The 23,653-nt window shown below is 36.3% G+C and overlaps 1 protein-coding gene across 1 annotated transcript; it reads left to right on the plus strand.

Moving 5' to 3' along the window:
* The first annotated feature begins 925 nt into the window (after positions 1-925).
* Positions 926-23,560, plus strand: LOC131522178 (glucocorticoid-induced transcript 1 protein). Its single transcript, XM_058747481.1, has 8 exons — positions 926-1,348; positions 5,243-5,364; positions 8,987-9,073; positions 9,466-9,558; positions 12,906-13,046; positions 13,131-13,254; positions 13,378-13,498; positions 22,784-23,560. Exons 1-8 carry the CDS (start codon positions 1,081-1,083, stop codon positions 23,010-23,012), a joined length of 1,185 nt encoding a protein of 394 aa, XP_058603464.1. The 5' UTR covers positions 926-1,080; the 3' UTR covers positions 23,013-23,560.
* Positions 23,561-23,653: the final 93 nt, after the last annotated feature.

The following is a 23,653-nucleotide window of genomic DNA, read 5'->3' on the forward strand; positions in this document are numbered from 1 at the left end:
TTGTTTTTTTTTGCATTTTGACATTTTCATGACAATAAAGCCATTGAGTTTGTAATCCTTAGACCAGAAAGACTATTTGCATTTTGGAGAAATGAGACTCAGGACATTTCTATGGTTTTTGTGCATAGCTTTTTTTTGGGATTCATGAGTAATATATGGTAAAATATGGCCTGAGGTTAACATTACTTGTTGAGACGTTCTCATTTTGTTCTGCAACATAAATTGCAGTCATACCTCAAATTCACTTTTGAGCTATGTCTGTAATTTATGGTGTAGAACAAATCAAAAAGAAACTCCTGAGGGAACCCATGACAACAGTCTTTCCTTGGAGAATTTGGATAGAAAATGTGCTTTGTCATGAGAACTTACAGCATTTTGCTATGATTGGCATCAAAGTGAGCATCAGGCCCAACTCTAAACAACAACAAATGAGGAAGAAGGGAAGGTGTTTGTTTAATAAAGATTGGTCAGTTTCTCACACAATTTACATACAACTTCCTGTTTGTGAAGACTGAGGTTACTTTCACTATGTTTTTGCCATTTTTGTCGCTTAACAGATGGAGTTAAGCTACAAAAATGGAGACCTATTTGGAGAGGCATGAGGCTGAGTAAAGAATAGCAGTGTTTTTTATTGTTTTTTTTTTTTAAGTATTCCTTTAAGATAACTCAATTAATGATTTCCAAAATGTAAACAAAACTCCCACACTTTCTCTGTTCAGAATATGAAACAACATAAAAACATTCCACAGCTCCAAGGCAGACTGCCTGTTTTCCACGCAAAACTAAACTCCACCCTAACATTGATCTCATTGGTTCTTCGATGTAAAAAGGAACGCATAAGCCAATAAGAAACGAGCGTCGCTGGTCTCTGCTCCAATCAGATTCAGCGTGCAAGTGCCTTCCGTCCGCCCACTGCCTTTACTGCAACACATCTGTCACCGCAGGAGCACTAGAGAGTTTGGACCTGCGTCTGAACTTTGCGTCCACATTGATTTAGAGTTTTACAGAGAACGGCAGGCTCGTACGCGCATAGTAGGTTAAGAGGAAGCGAAGCATAATAATAACAACTCGGCTTTTCGCATGAACACGTTTTCAGTTCTCGTTCTGGAGTTTATTATTGTGTCTCGTGCACAAATACGCACTAAGTGCAACAATAACTCCAGATTTAAGCCTGTCTCTAACAGTGTCCCTCTTAGATGGAGTGATCAGACGAGATCAGCTTCATTCTCCTCTTCAAGACACAGCAGAAGTCCTTCATCATCATTATCATCACATGCTGCAAACATGAAGCAAATCACTAAGCCCACCAGGATCCCATCGGAGAATCACTTTATAACAGCAGGGAGAGGTAAGCTTTATTTTTACAAGTTATGAAAACAGTAACAGAAACACCTTATTTTGTAAATACATTATGTATTTGTAATGTTAACCTCTTTTTACTTCAGTTATTGAGTTTGTTTGTTCTTACACCCTTTGCGCGTGCATATAACTCATATTTAAGCTTGATTTAACTCCATCTTCCACATCGGATTGAATACACTTTTCTTCCTCGGGTTTTATAGATATTTTATGATCCGAATAGAATATGTTATGTGCATTTGGGATTAAATCACTGATTTCCCCCAACTTTGTATATTATAGCCTTAAGTCATTTTTGTGTCAGCCCAATGTAATTTAATACAGATTCACTTACAGTCAGAAACATTCAAGAACAGTTTGGCAGACTTGTCAGATCCTGTACAAAGAAAATAAGGAATGATTAGAAAAATAAAAAATAAAAAAAGAAAGCCATTGTATTATGTCAAAGTTAGAGATAGCACCCAAACCAAACCTAGACCCACTAAGACCTAGATTCAGACCAAGATTAGGCCCCTTGAGACCCCGATCCAGTCCAATGGCACATTTCAAGACCTTGAGATAAAGACTGCAACTTTGTGTTTGTGTGTGTTAATCTACAGTATATTTCTGTAAAAAGAATATTAGTTCATTGAGTTGTTACGTTTTATGGCCATGCAAGTATTTTTCTTTCTTTCTTTCTTTCTTTCTTTCTTTCTTTCTTTCTTTCTTTCTTTCCTTGGTAACACTTTACAATAAGGTGTCATTTGTTAACATTAGTTAATGTATAAACTAACATGAACAAACAATGAACAATGCATTTATTACACTATTTATTAATCTTTGTTAATGTTAGTTAATGAAAATACAGTTGTTCATTGTTTATTCATGTTAGTTCACAGTGCAACTAATGTTAACAAACACAACTTGTGATTTTAATAATGCATTAGTAAATGCTGAAATTAACATGCTGTAGAAGAATTGTTCATTCTTAGTTCATGTTTACTAATGTTGTTAACTGATGAACCTTATTGTAAAGTGTTACCCTTTCCTTTATAAGAAAGAACCATACATTCTGTCATCCAACTATAAATTCTGTGTATTTCAGAATGATACAAAATGTTCATAGCGTATGAACCACATACCACTTTATGAACCATTTTGTGAACTATCATATATTTTCTTTTTATTGCACTGTTCCCTGGACTTGATTCTGATTGGTCAATAGTGGCATTTGACATTTATATCTCATAATAATGACGCTTAGCTGCATAATCAACCAATGGCCTAGTCAATTGATTTCCTACACAGCTGTGCAATTTTATGCTAAGCTGCATAAAATATCATCAATATTCCATGCTCATTTATTTGTTTATTTGACAGGTAGCCGTGTAATAAGTAAGATATTATACAATCAGATGATCGTTATCACATAAAAAATACATTTTGAATGTGATAGATGAACTGGAAGTGACTTCAGTTTTGACCCTTCTGTTTGATGATTTCTTTTTTTGATTAGTCTGCCGAACCTTCATATATTTTTTTATTATTTTAAAATATTACAAAATTGAATATTTTTTGTTCCAAGGTGCGTTGAAATCCTCCTACGATGTTTGTACGAGTTGGGAAGTCGTAATTACAACGTCAGTTGTGTTCAAGTCACTTTGTTTTGAGCAAGATGACGATGTACCTTTTCTACAAAAAAATTAACTATTAACTACTTCAAAAAATTGATGAATAAAGAACGTGCATCAGTGAGTTTTTATCCAATTTCGGAAGTTGCTGTACATTAAATTGTTACATATTCCTTCATATTCCTGCTTTGCTAATTCTATGTAAATAAAAAAAAATCTAATTTACCGTTAATACAGATGCTGCAGCTATTGCGTCTGGCATGTTTTCTCACTGACATGCCACAAATTTAGGGCTTAAAAATAGTTTTCTTGTAATTATGATTTTGTGGTAGTGTTCACATACATTCAACTCGTAAATACAATCTTTCCGACATGACTTGAATGCACCATAACTTCATACTACTTGCTGAATTAAACATGCAACGTCAACATGTGACAACAATGTACAACATGTGACAACAATGTGGTTTTTGGAGACATTTATAATGGTGTTGTGTTTTACAGTACATACTAAGTAGGTACTATACAGTTAGTAAGCTGGTATTCCATTCTGAACATGGCCATTGTCTTATCTACTTGGGTTTCATTGTGTTACCAATTGTTCACAAGTGTTTCATTGTGCAAGTTCAGCAAAGAATTTCAAAAACAAGGGTTTGACAATCATTCACATTTTTACATCCCGTTCTTATACGAGTAAACTACTATTGTCTAAACGGTTTTGGCCAGGCAGGCTGTACCTATTAAGTCGGACAGCTCTCTATCTCCCGTCCTCATGGAGTGCCTGATGCTTGTGTAGATTTGCATTTGAAACGCTTCTCCTTCACACAAAGACCTTGCAGCTGCCTCGCTGCAATCTGCAAGTGAATGTAGTGTAGCCGTCCCCCAACAAGTGCATTGAGAAAAGGTGTGTGTACTGGGCTGAAAATGTTTCAGAGTTGATGGTTATCATTCAGACTGCTTCTGTGTTCGAGGCCTGAACTGTAACCGGCCGTGCTGCGACACGTCTGATAATGAGTGTCACTTGCAGAGTTGCTTTCTTTCGGTACAATGGTGTAAAACAATGAGCAGAGGGTAAACCGACAGTGCCATTTTGTTGGCTCTTTTGCATAGGCTTTGACATTTGTGTTTGCAGAGCTGGAGCAGAGAGCAAACACTCACAGGAATCGCTCTGTGGGCTGCATGCAAGCGAGTTGTTTTGAATTTCAGCTGTTGGTGCATGTGTGTACATGAATGTGGGTTTCACTGTGAGCTGTTTCACTTTGTTTCATTTCCTCCTTGTGTATCCTCAGAGTGTAACTTTCATGTGAGAACACTCATTTGTAGTCAATTAGTTCATTTCAGTTAATATATTTATTTACATATACATTTAGTCATGTAGTAGACACTTTTATCCAAAGTGACTTACAAATATGTAATACAATAAATACAATACAGTACAATATGATATAATGCATACGTGTGTGTGTGTGTGTGTGTGTACATTGTCATGCATACATTGCATTATATATATATATATATATATATATATATATATATATAAATATATAAAATAATTTCAATTTATATGCAATTATTAAGGTTATCATTATATTAGATTGTATTAATTTATTGTTCTATTTATAAAATCTATTATATATATATATATGTACACTGTATGATGTAATATAATATAATACACACACACAGACACACACATAAAATGTAATATTTGCATGACAATGTTTTGAAATAATTTTCTTTTTATAATATATACGTGCGTGTTTAAATTGTCATGCATACATTTCATTATATATATTACATATAATATATACATGAATATTTTAATCAAATCAAAATCTTGAGTGTATTCAGCTTTACAATTGTAAAGTTTATTTTTATATTATATTGTATTATACTAATATATTATATTAATTTATTGTATTATTATTATTATTATTTGATTTAATTTACACTGACAGAGGAACCTGAGCCACATCTAGAGATCAGACTATCATAGAGACTTGAATTAGGCCTGTAAGCAAGTATGTTTTGCATGGTCAAACACTAGTCAAATTTTCGTCAGAAAATGTAAACATCAAGTTTCTGTTACTTCCATTCCATCATAAATACGATCTGTTCTTGTTCTGTTTCAGTACCATTATGACAGTTCAAGCAAAAGCTCATCAGTTTCCAGTGACACCCACCAACTTCCTCTCCGTCACTGCAGTGCAGCAATGTCTCATGTCACTGTCCACTGCATACATAATCCAAACCGCCTCTTCTTTTCTCACAAGCTCGATCAGCCAGTCGACAGCCGCCCTCATTGGACAAGCTGCCTGAGCAGTACCTAACTGGACAGTGGCCGCGAGAGCCGTATCAACCCCAGGCTTCCTGTATGAGTGATAAAGCCACACAGGTGAGTCAATGTCACATGCAATTTGCTTCACAGTTCACATATAGTAACCCCTAAAATAATTAGACAGCTACAGTGTCTGAATGTCATTGCATTAGACAACATATCAAACTAGTTGCATCTGCAAACCATTGATTGCCTTTTTGTCAGAACTAACTACACATTATTTTTTGCTCAATACAGTACTAATACTGTTTTACAAACACAGAGTGACCAAATAGTAATTTTAAAATGAATTTTTTTTTATTTTAGCATTTAAAATCCCAATTTTATGAAATGAATGCTTGAAAAGTGTTTTAATGCAATGATATTTAGATATTGAGACAGTTAAATCAGCATGAAATGGTGTTCCCAACCACTTTACTTTCCATAATCGGAAATTAAATTAAACGGGATATTAAACAATACAACATGTTGAAATTGATTTATTTGAAAAAGTGGGCGTTACATAACAGAATGAAGCCAAGGGAGTTGAAAAATAAGAGGCCAGTGACGTAAATGGAAAAGGAAATTTGTTGCAGAGATGGTTCAAATGATTCAATTTTTGATGAAAGATTACAAAGACAATGGTGTGTTATTTGGAATTTTGTGCTCTGATGAATCAACCAAAAACATTACACTTAATGTCTGAATGCCATTGACATTATTAAAATATCATTGATACATTGATACATTTCTCAGAACTAACTTTACTTTTTCCATCATTTTTGCTCAGTGACTTAATAATGCTAATGTAATGCTAGTATTTCCTAAACACAAAATGACCAAAGTGACCAACTTTGAGTTTCATTTCTATTGTTGTATCACTTATAACATTGTTTTTTAACCATACAGATTGAAAAGTTTGCTTATTTGCTTCTTTCTTTAAAATAAATGACACTTAGTTTGCCATTTCATTTGTATTGTAATGACATTGTTATTTAGGTAATTCACACACATGTGAAGCAGCTTGAAATTGTGTTCACAACCAATTTCACTTCCATAATCTGATGTGTTTCCAAGTTAAATAGGGTATTAAATAAGACAGGTCAGTTTTATCAATCAGGGATTGATTTATGTATTTATAATGGAGAGTGGAAATGGATTTATGTGTGTATACATAGTATTTAAATTTTTTAAAGATATTTGCATTTTAGAATTTTAAATATTAATTGTGAAAAATGAAATATCATGGAAAATATATTTAAAATATATTGATTTATAGAGGCATTTTCAGTACATTTAATATTTGATACACAGAAAGGAAAATAAAAAAAAAGTTTGAAAAAAGCAATGTTATTCGCTGCAGAGGTGATGCAAATTATAACATTTTTGATTAAAGAATTTTTCTTATTATCTAAAATAACATGCACCAATAAATAATTCACAATAAGACCAAAAACATATTTTTGTAATATCTAAAATAACATGCACCAATAAATAAATGTCTTTTTTAATATCTAAAATAATGTGCACCGATAAATAAATGCTTTTTTAATATCTAAAATAACATGCACCGATAAATAAATGCCTTTTTTAATATCTAAATAAATGCCTTTTTTAATATCTAAAATAACGTGCACCAATAAATAAATGTCTTTTTTAATATCTAAAATAATGTGCACCAGTAAATAATTCACAATAAGACCAGAAATGTCTATTTAAGCAAGTACATTTGATTTCTTTTCGAATTAAAGTGTCCAAATAGAGCCAGACAGTGTAAACTAGAAGCTGGTTTTGCTCGTTAGCTGAGCTGTTTCTGACTGGTCGAAATGGTCATCTGTGTGTAATGAGGTTTATTCTTACTGGGTTTTGTTTCCTTTATTCATTAGTATCATGAAGTCTTTGAGTGCTCGGTGGTTTAGCTCCGCTGAGAACCCTCGCCTCCCCTGAAACAAAGCCGTCACAAAGGCCCGATGTTTCGTGGCAGTCTGCCGTTATAGAAAGTTCTGGCTGGCGTTGTGTGGAGTGAATTCTTTCTGGAGGTGCAGCAGTTTGCACCTGTCGCTCTGTGTGTGTGTGTGTGTAGGTGTGTGCACACTCTACCTAAGGCTCGAGAGCACATGGCTGTGTGTCTCTGCACCACCTGGCGCTCTCCGACAGCTCTTTGTGTGCCTGTGCTGAGCTGCCTGCAGTGAGATCCATACATATGCTAATGTCTGATCCGGCTCGCGGAGGCCTCGCGCTCCCAGAGCGGCCCAGAATGTCAAAATCAGCCCGTTTCTCTCAACATCTCTCTTCACGCCGCAGAAGCACGCTGAGGCTCTTTGTTGGCAGTAGCAGCTTTTGCCATTGTTTAAAGCACTTGGCAAATTAATGATTGGTGTTTAAAAACTTCTGTTGGATTGTTTTCTTTAGTTAACATCAAATCTGAATTGACCCGTTTACTTCCTTAAGGGGATGGTTCACCCAAAATGTACATTTGTGAAAAAGAATTGCGTCTGACTGAATGTGCACTTGTAGTGTACTTAAAAGTATATTTTCAAAAACTACCTTCAGGTAATATCATAAAGAGGGCTTCTGCGGGTCTTAAAAAGGTCTTTATTCACCCTTCTACAAATTAAGGCCTTAAAAGGTTCTCAAATGGGGCAAAAAGTCTTAAATTCATAAAGACATGGCATTAAATGTTGCATACACTGCAAAATATGAATATCTTCCTCAGTATTTTTGCTTGGTTTTCTAATACAAATATATAAGCATCATTAAAACAAGATACATTTACAAGCAAATTGAATATACTGTATACATTTTTATTTTAGTTTGTTTTTTGATAAACTGAACAAAATTAGGGATAAGAAATGGGATATGAAAACTTGTTTTCCCTTTAAATTAAGTAGATTTTTCTGAGCCCATTGGCAGATATTTGTTCATGTTTTATTCATAAATTTAATTTTGATCGTTTTCTCATAAAACAAGACTTGTGTCATTTTGCTTCTCAAATAAATGTATAATAATTTAAGAATCTTTAGGCATTTGCACTGGAAAACAACAAATTGTATTTATTTGTTTATTTATTTAATCATTATTTATTTAAGTGTAATCATAAGGTACAGTAAAAGTTATTTCCATATATACATGACATTACAATTGAAATTACATTGAAATATATTTTAGTTTATTCTTTATAAAAGTATACAAAGGTGTACTGTACTTCTTTTTCCAGAAGGTTCATGTCGTTACAAACCAGTATGACTTGCTGTCTTACTTTTTTTTTTTTTTATCCATAAAGTGAAAGGTTTTTATTATTGTCTCTTATTACATGTACTAAAACAGTTGAAATATTTCTAAATATTCCTCCACCCTACACCTTTCTTAGAAGTTTATCAGCTGGCATACAACAAAACAGAAGACATTCAAGACAGCCTGGAAGTTCAAGTTGCAACATGACACGTGCAGGTTCAACCGAAAACGAGTATCTGGAAAAAGATGCACTTATTTGTGGTGCATACTGTCCATCTTCTGTGGCTGTCTGTATCTCCGGGTGTTTGTTCATCGTTGTGTTGTGGTTTCGGTCAAAGCGACACGTGTTGTTTGCCAACCACAAATATCCTGTTGTTGTTTTATGAAAAAATAGGACAGAACAAGCAATAGTCAGCATTTGCATGGTAGCTGTGTTTTAACCATGTTTTTACCATGTTTATTGCAGACTCCTGGCTCTTGGACTGAGGATGAAGGAGAGGTTAACGTACACAAACGCTCGGCATCATGGGGCAGCGCTGACCATCTCATAGAGGTGTGCATGAAAATAGACCGTTTTTACACATTGAAAGTATTTCAAGTGATGGGTGGTAATGTGTTTATAGACCTACTCTGGGCGTATAATTGGCCTCTTTTCCCATAATGATCCTCAAACATACCCACACATTATGTTTTGACTTGCCATTATTGGCTCTTGTGCACTTGCAAAGTCAGTTTGGGAATCCCAAGCTGTGGCAATATAAACATCTATTCAAAAAACTAATTGAGCATTGTTTTGTGAAACCTGTGAGGTTAGATACAGCTATTATATTTGGTTAATATAGGTCATGTCATCTGGTGTAGGGCTGTATGGCTTGAGCTTAGATTTTGTGTCACTGTTTGTTTCTTCCTTCCATCGTTTGCTGATGGTAAAAATATGATTTCCAGATTGCGAAACTCCGTCAGCAGCTCCAGCGCAGTTTGCAGGGCAGCCGCAGTATCAAGGAGAAAGAAGAAATGACGCAGCTGAATCCGGCCCAGGTACTGTGCATCCACTTGTTAGGGTTATATGCAGTCATCTTCAGAATTTTGGGGTTTTATAATCAGAATATGTTTTTACTTTTGAACAGTAGAATATAAAAGTTTGGGGTCAGTAAGATATTTAAAATGATTTTGAAAGAAGTCTCTTATGCTCACCAATGCTGCAATTATTGTAATCAAAAATGTGGTAAGAAATATTGTGAAATATTACATATGAAAATTGTTTTCTTTTTGAATATATATAAAATGTATTTTATTCCTGTGATGGCATTTAAAGGAACAGCATTTATTTGAAATATATATATATTTTACATTATAAATATCTTTACTATTAATTTCTTTAAAAAAAAATTACATTGACCCCAAATATTTAAACTGTTTGTTATCGGAAAGTCATCTGATAAATGTAAAATTTTTAAATTCTATTTTTTAAAAGATCTGTTTAAATTCTATTAAAAATGAATTTATTACAAAAAAATTATTTATTTTAAATAAAAAATATTTTGTTACATTATAAGCATCTTTACTATTAATTTCTTTAAAAAAAAAGTCATATTGACCCCAAACATTTTAACGATTTGTATTTAATTAATTTGTATTTAAAACGACATCAGATGAATGTCAATTTTTTAAGTTTTATTTAAAAGAAATATCTGTTTAAATTGTATTTAAAAAAAAAAAAAAAAAAAAAAAACACAAGAGCAGCTTTGATTTGGCCCACAATATATATCAAAAAAGAAAAGAAAAGAAAAACATACCATTGAAGCATATCTTCATTTCTACTTTATATTTTTGTTTTAACATTTTTGTTAAATTTTTCCATTAAGAAAAATATTTTTCCATGTAGAAAATTTGATTCCATGTAGAAATTTGAAAAAAATATATTTGTTTATTTAAATACATTATAATATATAATATAATATAATATATAGGTAGATATAATGCAACATATACTACAACATTTTTGGCTTATGGTCCTTTGATCAGTTTAAATTTTTAGTCTTTGGTATTGGTAGGTTTGGGCACCTCTGATGTATAAAATATACAGGTGCATCTCAATAAATAAGAATGTCATGGAAAAGTTCATTTATTTCAGTAATTCAACTCAAATTGTGAAACTCGTGTATTAAATAAATTCAATGCACACAGACTGAAGTAGTTTAAGTCTTTGGTTCTAATTTGATCTCAAGAAATTAGAATACTTCATAAGACCAATAAAAAAAAAAACATTTTTATTGAATTGTTGGCCTTCTGGAAAGTATGTTCATTAACTGTATATGTACTCAATACTTGGTAGGGGCTCCTTTTGCGTTAATTACTGCCTCAATTCGGCGTGGCATGGAGGTGATCAGTTTGTGGCACTGCTGAGGTGGTATGGAAGCCCAGGTTTCTTTGACAGTGGCCTTCAGCTCATCTGCATTTTTTGGTCTCTTGTTTCTCATTTTCCTCTTGACGATACCCCATAGATTCTCTGTGGGGTTCAGGTCTGGTGAGTTTGCTGGCCAGTCAAGCACACCAACACCAACACCATGGTCATTTAACCAACTTTTGGTGCTTTTGGCAGTGTGGGCAGGTGCCAAACCCTGCTGGAAAATGAAATCAGCATCTTTAAAAAGCTGGTCAGCAGAAGGAAGCATGAAGTGCTCCAAAATTTCTTGGTAAACGGATGCAGTGACTTTGGTTTTCAAAAAACACAATGGACCAACACCAGCAGATGACGTTGCACCCCAAATCATCACAGACTGTGGAAACTTAACACTGGACTTCAAGCAACTTGGGCTATGAGCTTCTCCACCCTTCCTCCAGACTCTAGGACCTTGGTTTCCAAATGAAGTACAAAACTTGCTCTCATCTGAAGTGGACTTTGGACCACTGGGCAACAGTCCAGTTCTTCTTCTCCTTAGCCCAGGTAAGACACCTCTGACGTCTGTGGTTCAGGAGTGGCTTAACAAGAGGAATACAACAACTGTAGCCAAATTCCTTGACACGTCTGTGTGTGGTGGCTCTTGATGCCTTGACCCCAGCCTCAGTCCATTCCTTGTGAAGTTCACCCAAATTCTTGAATCGATTTTGCTTGACAATCCTCATAAGGCCGTGTTCACACTTGGTGTCTTTTTTGACTAGAAAAAGTCGACAAGAGCGCTTTTTTAGTAAAATAAAAAGCTGGCAGCGTTTTGGTTAGAAATAGCAGCCGAGGGCATCTTTTGTTGCTATTTGTTGCTTTGTTGGTAGCTAGCGCTGTGTGCTGCAGAAATGTCGGCTTTTGAAGTTAACGGGGATGATGCACGGTTTCATACTATTCCTTGTGCTCCGAAACTAGTACGATCTGTCTACCGGCTATCTTCTCCTTTTTTCTTGTTGTTTTTGTTGTTATGGAAACGACTCGCCAGTCGCTTGTCATTGGTCAGCTGTCAAAAAGGCGCTTGACGTAGGGTGTTTTTTTCAGAAAAGTTAAACTTTTTTCAACTCGAAAAGACGCTCTGAGCTGCAGAAAAAGACGCCGGTGGTGCGTTTTAAAAAGCGCTCAGGACTTTTTTGAAAACACGGTTTACTCCATAGGATTATAATGTAAAACAGACGCTGGAAGCTTCAAAAAAGACACCAAGTGTGAACACGGCCTAAAGGCTGCTTTTCTCTCGGTTGGTTGTGCATCTTTTTCTTCCACACTTTTTCCTTCCACTCAACTTTCTGTTAACATGCTTGGATACAGCACTCTGTGAACAGCCAGCTTCTTTGGCAATGAATGTTTGTGGCTTACCCTCCTTGTGAAGGGTGTCAATGATTGTCTTCTGGACAACTGTCAGATCAGCAGTCTTCCCCATGATTGTGTAGCCTAGTGAACCAAACTGAGAGACCATTTTGAAGGCTCAGGAAACATTTGCAGGTGTTTTGAGTTGATTAGCTGATTGGCATGTCACCATATTCTAATTTGTTGAGATAGTGAATTGGTGGGTTTTTGTTAAATGTGAGCCAAAATCATCACAATTAAAAGAACCAAAGACTTAAACTACTTCAGTCTGTGTGCATTGAATTTATTTAATACACGAGTTTCACAATTTGAGTTGAATTACTGAAATAAATGAACTTTTCCACGACATTCTAATTTATTGAGATGCACCTGTATATATAATGCAGAAAATCATGATGTATGCAAAACATTCAATATGAAAAACCATAATGATACTAAAAGCAGGCTTCATTTTCGTTAAGCCAAATGTGATTTAATATTTTTCTCTTTTGATCTTTTGGGGTGAAATTTGATACTGATTGTTTTTGTGAGATTAACCTATACATATAGATTTTCAAAATTCAGACTTTGACTTTTACTGGTGCTTTTTGTTTTCCAGCCAAAGCGGCTCTCTGCTTCTTCATCTAATATGGTCCTTTCCAGACCCGTCTTATGTCGAATGCCCAGCTATAGTGACTGTGTTAACCAGGAGCTGGAGAACGTCTTCATCTGTGAAGACTGGGGGAGAGAGGAGGAGAAGGTACAAACACACACAGATTTTAGTGAATCATTTCAACTTTGTAAGACTTTTGTAATTATTTATGTGTTGGTCCTCCTGGTTCAGGCGCTGGAGGTGCGGGACGGCGGCCGTGCTCCTGTTCCTCCTCTTCATCACACACACAGCACTGAGACGCAGATCTCCTGCAGTCCGTGTTACTGCTGCTCTCCTGCCGCTGACGCTGAGAAAGGTAGCGCTCCTCCAGTACCAGGACCATGGTGTTGCCCTTTGACACCTCACTGTGCTGTGCTGTTTTCACAGAATGTTAATAAGGGAAGATTTGCTTAAACAAACACTCGATTTGTCCTCTCAGATTACAGGTGTGGTTCACCTCTGCCTCAGTTTTCCAGCTCACCCAAACCCAACAACAGTTACACGTTTAAACGTGAGCCTCCTGAGGGCTGCGAGAAAGTCAAAGTATTTGAAGATCTCATGTAAGTACCATTGACTGCTTTCAAAACCATATTTGTAAAATACTCCTCCTGGATTTTTGCTGTGCACATCCAGAGAGCATGCTTTGGTTTTTGTGTTTGCTGGTACAAGGTTTTGCTTGACGTTTGCTGGTAAAACAGCTCAGTGGCCTTCAGTTTTGATAACTTCAGTTTAAAGTTGGCATGAAATCAAAATTGAAAATTCTTATTTTTTAATGGAATACTGTAGTGTTTATTGTAAATAATTTATCCGTGCACTTCATTATTTTTTTTAATTCACTCGGATAGACATCAAAGTAGAAAAAAAGACAATCGCTACTTCAGTTTCATGCTGACTTTAACACTCAATTTAAAGCACCATGCTTAGACATGATTTTTTTTTTTTTTTTGGACAATATCATGACTTTTTCCAGTCATTTGTTATTTAAAAAATGTGTGTATATTTACAGTAATATTACATGTACTTTCAATTTATTAGGTATTTGCTATAGTATAAAAAATAACTGTAATTGTATATTTATTTGATTTATATACAATATGCATGTATAAAAATTACTGTGTGTGTGTGTGTGTGTGTGACCCTGGACCACAAAAACAGTCATAAGGGTAAAATTTTTGAAATTGAGATTTATACATCATCTGAGAGCTGAATAAATAAGACGTATGGTTTGTTAGGATAGGATATTTGGCTGAGAGACAAATATTTGAAAATCTGGAATCTGAGGGTGCAAAAAAATTTTTTTTGAAAAAATTGCCTGTAAAGTTGTCCAAATTAAGTTCTTAGCAATGCATATTAGAAATCAGAAATTAAGTTTTGATATATTTATGGTAGGAAATTTCCAAAATATCTTCATGGAACATGGTCTTTATTTAATATCCAAAGCATTTTTGGCATAAAATAAAAATCGATAATTTTGACCCATACAGTGTATTGTTGGCTATTGATACATATATACCCGTGCTACTTATGACTGGTTTTGTGGTCCAGGGTCACGTGTGTGTGTGTGTGTGTGTGTGTGTGTGTGTGTGTGTGTGTGTGTGTGTGTGTGTGTGTGTGTGTGTGTGTGTGTGTGTGTGTGTGTGTGTGTGTGTATATACAGTCAGGTCCATAAATATTGGCACATCGACACAATTCTAACAGTTTTGGCTCTATACACCACCACAATGGATTTCAAATGAAACGAACAAGATGTGCTTTAACTGCAGACTTTAATTTGAGGGTATTTACATCCAAATCAGGTGAACGGTGTAGGAATTACAACAGTTTGCATATGTGCCTCCCACTTGTTAAGGGACCAAAAGTAATGGGACAGAATAATAATCATAAATCAAACTTTCACTTTTTAATACTTGGTTGCAAATCCTTTGCAGTCAATTACAGCCTGAAGTCTGGAACGCATAGACATCACCAGATGCTGGGTTTCATCCCTGGTGACGCTCTGCCAGGCCTCTACTGCAACCGTCTTCAGTTCCTGCTTGTTCTTGGGGCATTTTCCCTTCAGTTTTGTCTTCAGCAAGTGAAATGCATGCTCAATCGGATTCAGGTCAGGTGATTGACTTGGCCATTGCATAACAGTCCACTTCTTTCCCTTCAAAAACTCTTTGGTTGCTTTTGCAGTATGCTTTGGGTCATTGTCCATCTGCACTGTGAAGCGCCGTCCAATGCGTTCTGAAGCATTTGGCTGAATAGGAGCAGATAATATTGCCTGAAACACTTCAGAATTCATCCTGCTGCTTTTGTCAGCAGTCACATCATCAATAAATACAAGAGAACCAGTTCCACTGGAAGCCATACATGCCCACGCCATGACACTACCACCACCATGCTTCACTGATGAGGTGGTATGCTTAGGATCATGAGCAGTTCCTTTCCTTCTCCATACTCTTCTCTTCCCATCACTCTGGTATAGGGTTGCATAGGGGCGGAAAATTTCCGGAAGTTTTCCGGAAACTTTCCATGGGAACTTCGTCTGGGGAACTTTGGAAATATTCCAAATTTGAAACTTACCAGGAATTTTTGGGAATTTAAGGGAATTTATGGGAATTAATTGGAAATTTATAAAACTGTATCATATACAAACAGAATTATATATTTTTTTGATCATAGGCTCACTTGCATGCAAACTAATAAAAATTTTAAAAATGACATTTTTGGTGGGGAAGCTGTGATGCTTTTTTCAGGATTTATTGATGAATAAAAACTTATGAACAGTTTATCAAAATAGAAATATTTTCTAACAATACAAGTCTTTGCTACTACTTTTTTTTAAATTAATTTAACACATCCTTGTTGAATAAAAGTATTAATTTATTTCAAAAAAAGAGAAAAGATACTAACCCCAAACTTTTGAATGGTAGTGTATTGTTAAAAAAGGATTTCTATTTTAAATAAATGTTATTTATTTTTATTTTTTTAAACTCTTTATTCATCAAAGAATCACAGGTAATAATAATAATAATAATAAAAATATATATATTAAGCATATTAATACTTACCAAGATGGACATTTTGATATTTTGTGTGCAGGATTTAAGAAATGATCTGTGCATGTAATGGTAGATAAGCACAGTGCATGTAGGGGGCGTGGCCTCGATAGCCCCGCAGTAAGCAGTGTGCTGTGTGCGATTGAGCAATGTGTAGAGTAGAAATTAAAATGAAATTGCATTAAATCTGGTTGTTTTAACCAAGATTATGCTGCAAGTTAATTCCCATGGAAAGTTTCCAGTCTTGAAAATTCCCGGAATTTTGCAACCCTACTCTGGTACAAGTTGATCTTGGTCTCATCTGTCCATAGGATGTTGTTCCAGAACTGTGAAGGCTTTTTTAGATGTCGTTTGGCAAACTCTAATCTGGCCTTCCTGTTTTTGAGGCTCACCAATGGTTTACATCTTGTGGTGAACCCTCTGTATTCACTCTGGTGAAGTCTTCTCTTGATTGTTGACTTTGACACACATACACCTACCTCCTGGAGAGTGTTCTTGATCTGGCCAACTGTTGTGAAGGGTGTTTTCTTCACCAGGGAAAGAATTCTTCGGTCATCCACCACAGTTGTTTTCCGTGGTCTTCCGGGTCTTTTGGTGTTGCTGAGCTCACCGGTCCTTCTTTTTAAGAATGTTCCAAACAGTTGTTTTGGCCACGCCTAATGTTTTTGCTATCTCTCTGATAGGTTTGTTTTGTTTTTTCAGCCTAATGAAGGCTTGCTTCACTGATAGTGACAGCTCTTTGGATCTCATCTTGACAGTTGACAGCAACAGATTCCAAATGCAAATAGCACACTTGAAATGAACTCTGGACCTTTTATCTGCTCATTGTAATTGGGATAATGAGGGAATAACACACACCTGGCCATGGAACAGCTGAGAAGCCAATTGTCCCATTACTTTTGGTCCCTTAACAAGTGGGAGGCACATATGCAAACTGTTGTAATTCCTACACCGTTCACCTGATTTGGATGTAAATACCCTCAAATTAAAGCTGACAGTCTGCAGTTAAAGCACATCTTGTTCGTTTCATTTGAAATCCATTGTGGTGGTGTATAGAGCCAAAAATGTTAGAATTGTGTCGATGTCCCAATATTTATCGACCTGACTGTATATATATTAGATATTAGATATTTTTTACATTTATATTATATATGTATATATAAATCAATCACATAAATATGTATATGGCATATAGCATTTTTTGTTTACTTTTTTAGAAGTGATAATAGTATATGTTAAAAAATAATAGTATATATTATTATACAGGTGCTAGTCATATAATTAGAATATCATCAAAAAGTTGGTTTATTTCACTAATTCCATTCAAAAAGTGAAACTTGTATATTATATTCATTCATTACACACAGACTGATGTATTTCAAATGTTTATTTCTTTTAATTTTGATGATTATAACTGACAACTAAGGAAAATCCCAAATTCAGTATCTCAGAAAATTAGAATATTGTGAAAAGGTTCAATATTGAAGACACCTGGTGCCACACTCTAATCAGCTAATTAACTCAAAACACCTGCAAAGGCCTTTAAATGGTCTCTCAGTCTAGTTCTTTAGGCTACACAATCATGGGGAAGACTGCTGACTTGACAGTTGTCCAAAAGACGACCATTGACACGTTGCACAAGGAGGGCAAGACACAAAAGGTCATTGCAAAAGAGGCTGGCTGTTCACAGGGCTCTGTGTCCAAGCACATTAATAGAGAGGCAAAGGGAAGGAAAAGATGTGGTAGAAAAAAGTATACAAGCAATAGGGATAACCGCACCCTGGAGAGGATTGTGAAACAAAACCCATTCAAAAATGTGGGGGAGATTCACAAAGAGTGGACTGCAGCTGGAGTCAGTGCTTCAAGAACCACTACGCACAGACGTATGCAAGACATGGGTTTCAGCTGTCGCATTCCTTGTGTCAAGCCACTCTTGAACAACAGACAGCGTCAGAAGCGTCTCGCCTGAGCTAAAGACAAAAAGGACTGGACTGGTCCAAAGTTATGTTCTCTGATGAAAGTACATTTTGCATTTCCTTTGGAAATCAGGGTCCCAGAGTCTGGAGTAAGAGAGGAGAGGCACACAATCCACGTTGCTTGAGGTCCAGTGTAAAGTTTCCACAGTCAGTGATGGTTTGGGGTGCCATGTCATCTGTTGGTGTTGGTCCACTGTGTTTTCTGAGGTCCAAGGTCAACGCAGCCGTATACCAGGAAGTTTTAGAGCACTTCATGCTTCCTGCTGCTGACCAACTTTATGGAGATGCAGATTTAATTTTCCAACAGGACTTGGCACCTGCACACAGTGCCAAAGCAACCAGTATCTGGTTTAAGGACCATGGTATCCCTGTTCTTAATTGGCCAGCAAACTCGCCTGACCTTAACCCCAAATCTATGGGGTATTGTGAAGAGGAAGATGCGATATGCCAGACCCAACAATGCAGAAGAACTGAAGTAGGGGTCAACCGATTATCGGCGCTGATATTAAGCATTTTTATGATTATCGGTATCGGTCATTTTCAAAACCGATGTGCCGATAAAATTTATTTAATTTTGAAAGGCGCTATTTGGCTCTGATGCAGCCTGTCAGAACTCACCACTCTGTGGCCTAGAGCAGTCTCCGCCCACCGCGCATCTGATTTGTTGGGAGTCGCGAGTCAGACCAATCAATGTGGAAGACTAACTTGAGCCAACTTGTTTGTTGGAGTTTGTTTGTGCAGTGTGAATTGGCCTTAAGGCACTCTCACACTGAAAGCGCTTGCTACAGTTTCAGTGATCATCACGCATCAGTTGTCTCTCAAAGGCAGCAGCAGACGTTGCTCAAGTTGCAATAAATCACAATCCACTACACTGAAGTTGCAAAACACCTCAATATTATCTATTTATGGTTTCCGCGACGGGGAAAACGCAGGCGGAATTGCGGAATCCAGTCATATAAAGGGAATTTACTGTATAACGCGGAGTCACGGAGTTCGTCAAAGTTTGGATGAATTAATCAAAAGTAGGTCAGTACACTCGCGCTATGGACTAGTATCTGTAAATATTAAGCTGCAAAAATACTTATTTAAATATGAATTCTGCATGTTCTGCGTGTCTCTGTATATGTGAATGGCACAGACGCGCGGTTTTGATTATACACGCACACGCACACACACACACACACACACACACACACACTGAAGTGCGCGGCGTTCGCGGTGTTTTCAGCATCTGCCGTCTCACTAAATGAGGACATAAATACATGAACAACATTCCCAGAACTGCGCTGAGAGTTGCTTCATGAGCATTTGACCGTTTCATTTGAGTAAAACGATCGTCATATCATATACATAGGCTAAAGAAACTTAAGAGGTCCTCATGGCAACCCGTCAAAATAAAAGTTCGGTTTATCTACTACTACTATTACTACTACAACAACAACTTTTGTTTAAAAGTATAATCACACAATACGCTATTTCTTCCATGTTTTAATTTTAATGGTAAACCCATTTGTTTGCCAAAAAATTGAGTTTAACTCTCATTTGATTAAATGATAACTGAAATTAATGTTTTATGGCTTCATTTGCACTGCACTGTAAATTAAAACTAATCGAAATTACTGTCACATAGGCCAAGATTAGGACGACATAAATTGTGACATTTCAATAGGTATTGAACCAAGTGTGCCTATAACAGGCTATTAGTGTTATAGTTTAATTAAAATAGTGCAGTCTTCTTCACAACTTCTACAATGGAGCTATGAAGACAATTAAATTATTTACACTTATATTATAATTATGAGAGGTTATGCTATTACACATACATTTCTAACATGTAAATTATTGAAGCCAAATACTTACATTTCCCCAAGCTGTTTAGCTGTAGTATAGTATTCATAGGCTTAATCATGAAGCATGCAGTGGCCCCACTTTTAACTCTCTCTTTATATTACCCTTATTGTAGATGGATGCATGGAGAAAGACAAGAGTAAGAAGTGCAATCAACACCAGGGAAGGCAGTTTTTGTCAGAGCCCTTGTTATTCTTAATTTTGACATTCATTTTCATTTTTACATCAGACATAATATATCGGTTAACAATATCGGTTATCGGTCCACTTGGTCTGTAATAATCGGTATCGGCATCGGCCCTGAAAAACACATATCAGTCGACCCCTAAGCTGAAGGCCACTATCAGAGCAACCTGGGCTCTCATAACACCTGAGCAGTGCCACAGACTGATCGACTCCATGCCACGCCGCATTGCTGCAGTAATTCAGGCAAAAGGAGCCCCAACTAAGTATTGAGTGCTGTACATACTCATACTTTTCATTTTCATACTTTTCAGTTGGCCAAGATTTCTAAAAATCCTTTCTTTGTATTGGTCTTAAGTAATATTCTAATTTTCTGAGATACTGAATTTGGGATTTTCCTTAGTTGTCTGTTATAATCATCAAAATTAAAAGAAATAAACAAATATATCAGTATATTGAAATATATCAGTCTGTGTGTAATGAATGAATATAATATACAAGTTTCACTTTTTGAATGGAATTAGTGAAATAAATCAACTTTTTGATTTCTTTCCTGTAGCTCAAATAGTAGAGCATGGCACTAGCAACGCCAAGATCATGGGTTCGATTCCCAGGGAAAGCAAGAGCTGATAAAATGTAAAAACTGTAACTTGAATGCAATGTAAGTCGTTTTGGAGAAAAGCGTCTGCTAAATGCGTAAATGTAAATGTAAAAATATGACCAGCACCTGTATATGTCACTATTAATACAACTATTATTAATACTATTATCATTTTGTTTACTTTTTTAATAGTTATAATAGTACTAATAATAGTTATATTAATAGTTGTATTACAAAGAACAATTTTTAGCCAAAAAGCTAATATGCAATATCTGCAAATGTGTTTATATTTACAGTATCACATGTACTTTAATTTTATTAGTATTTGTTATGTTCTAAAAAATTGTGTATTTATATGATTTATATACATATATAAATATCACAAATATAAAATTACTAATTGCCAACTAATTGTGTATGTATTATATATATATATATATACACTGAACAAAATTATAAACGCAACACTTTTGTTTTTGCCCTCATTTTTCATGAGCTGAACTCAAAGATCTAAGACTTTTTCTATGTACACAAAAGGCCTATTTCTGTCAAATATTGTTCACAAATCTGTCTAAATCTGTATTAGTGAGCACTTCTCCTTTGCCGAGATACTCCATCCGCCTCACAGGTGTGGCATATCAAGATGCTGATTAGACAGCATGATTATTGCACAGGTGTGCCTTAGGCTGGCCACAATAAAAGGCCACTCTAAAATGTGCAGTTTTACTGCATTGGGGGGGCCCAAAAACCAGTCAGTATCTGGTGTGACCACTATTTACCTCACGCAGTGCAACACATCTCCTTCGCACAGAGTTGATCAGGTTGTTGATTGTGGCCTGTAGAATGTTGGTCCACTCCTCTTCAATGGCTGTGCGAAGTTGCTGGATATTGGCAGGAACCGGAACACGCTGTCGTATACGCCGATCCAGAGCATCCCAAACATGCTCAATGGGTGACATGTCCGGTGAGTATGCTGGCCATGCAAGAACTGGGATGTTTTCAGCTTCCAGGAATTGTGTGCAGATCCTTGCAACATGGGGCCATGCATTATCATGCTGCAACATGAGGTGATGGTCGTGGATGAATGGCACAACAATGGGCCTCAGGATCTCGTCACAGTATCTCTGTGCATTCAAAATGCCATCAATAAAATGCACCTGTGTTCGCTGTCCATAACATACGCCTGCCCATACCATAACCCCACCATCAGCAAACCGCTCACCCACACGACGCCATACACGCTGTCTGCCATCTGCCCTGTACAGTGAAAACCGGTATTCATCCGTGAAGAGAACAACTCTCCAAAGTGCCAGACGCCATCGAATGTGAGCATTTACCCACTCAAGTCGGTTACGACGACGAACTGCAGTCAGGTCGAGACCCCGATGAGGACGACGAGCATGCAGATGAGCTTCCCTGAGACGGTTTCTGACAGTTTGTGCAGAAATTCTTTGGTTATGCAAACCGATTGTTGCAGCAGCTGTCCGGGTGGCTGGTCTCAGACGATCTTGGAGGTGAAGAAGCTGGATGTGTAGGTCTGCGGTTGTGAGGCCGGTTGGATGTACTGCCAAATTCTCTGAAACGCCTTTGGAGACGGCTTATGGTAGAGAAATGAACATCCAATTCACGGGCAACAGCTCTGGTGGACATTCCTGCAGTCAGCATGCCAATTGCACGCTCCCTCAAAACTTGCGACATCTGTGGCATTGTGCTGTGTGATAAAACTGCACATTTAAGAGTGGCCTTTTATTGTGGCCAGCCTAAGGCACATCTGTGAGGTGGATGGAGTATCTCGGCAAAGGAGAAGTGCTCACTAACACAGATTTAGACAGATTTGTGAACCATATTTCAGAGAAATAGGCCTTTTGTGTACAAAGAAAAAGTCTTAGATCTTTGAGTTCAGCTCATGAAAAATGGGGGCAAAAACAAAAGTGTTGCGTTTATAATTTTGTTCAGTGTATACTCTGTCTGTGTCTATACATACGTACATATATGTATGATATTTTATATATTTTTTAATTTATATAAATAAAGGTATGTACTACTTTATTATGTTTATTTTTTTAATAGGGATAATAGCATTAATAATAGTTGTATTAATAGTGACATATATGTAATAGCATATCCTATTTTATGTATACATAAATATTATTGCTTTCATATATTACTCATATTATTGCTTTTATTTTCTTTTAGCACTTGTAGGACACAAGGCTTTCCCATCTTCTCCTGTCCAGACAGAAACAAGGTGAACTTCACTCCGAGCGGCTCGGCCTTCTGTCCGGTGAAGCTGCTGTGTTCCTCTCTTTTCCCGTCAGATGATGCTGCTCGCCCCAGCTCAGGACAGACGTCTGGTTCATTTACAGAGCTGCGGCCCGTGTCGTCTGAACGCTGCAGTATTAGGAAGTGCCTGCTGCTCAGTTAGCCAATCACAGCTCAGATCTCAAACATCTGACTTTTCTAGGAAATTTTGTACTTGCTAATGGTTGTACAAAAGGACTTTGTCTTGGGGTTTTCTGCTGGAATGCACAAATCTTTACTTAACCTTGCAGCACATCCTTACTAACCAGGTAAAACACATTAGATATGACAGATAATCAACAGCAAAAATGTGCTTCATGCCTTAACACATAACTCAGGTTTAACTTTCATTAGGGCTGGATGATGTAGCTAACTAATTATATTTCAATATTTTGAGTCGTTTGATGATATATATATTGTTTTTCCTGTAGAAGAAACATCATTTCACCCCAACAGTCATTGTATTGCCAGCAAAATGATTGCAAATATATTGTGCATATTCAATATGCTGCCCACCCCTAACGTTCATAAGTCTATTGAACAGTAAAATGGCTTTGTGTTTTTAGCCTCTTTTATTCATGTGACACTGTTATGGTGTATAAATATGACTGCTGGATGCTCACATTAAAGTTACATTTTTCAAAGTATAATAATTTCTGTTTTACTCCAACTACGTGCGTCCTTTTTTTTAAACTGCATTTATTTGGTTGGGGGATTTTCAATGTTTAAATTAAACAGCAATGTACATTCTAAATAAATTTAAAT

This window comes from Onychostoma macrolepis, chromosome 16 (assembly GCF_012432095.1).
Source record: "Onychostoma macrolepis isolate SWU-2019 chromosome 16, ASM1243209v1, whole genome shotgun sequence".
NCBI classification, from domain to species: domain Eukaryota; kingdom Metazoa; phylum Chordata; class Actinopteri; order Cypriniformes; family Cyprinidae; genus Onychostoma; species Onychostoma macrolepis.

Excerpts from the sequence above, each read along its gene's own strand:
- LOC131522178 (XM_058747481.1), top strand. The coding sequence starts at position 1,081 with ATGAACACGTTTTCAGTTCTCGTTCTGGAGTTTATTATTGTGTCTCGT. Across the intron at positions 9,074-9,465 it reads GCGCTGACCATCTCATAGAG|ATTGCGAAACTCCGTCAGCA; the intron begins GTGTGCATGAAA and ends TATGATTTCCAG. Across the intron at positions 9,559-12,905 it reads CGCAGCTGAATCCGGCCCAG|CCAAAGCGGCTCTCTGCTTC; the intron begins GTACTGTGCATC and ends TTTGTTTTCCAG.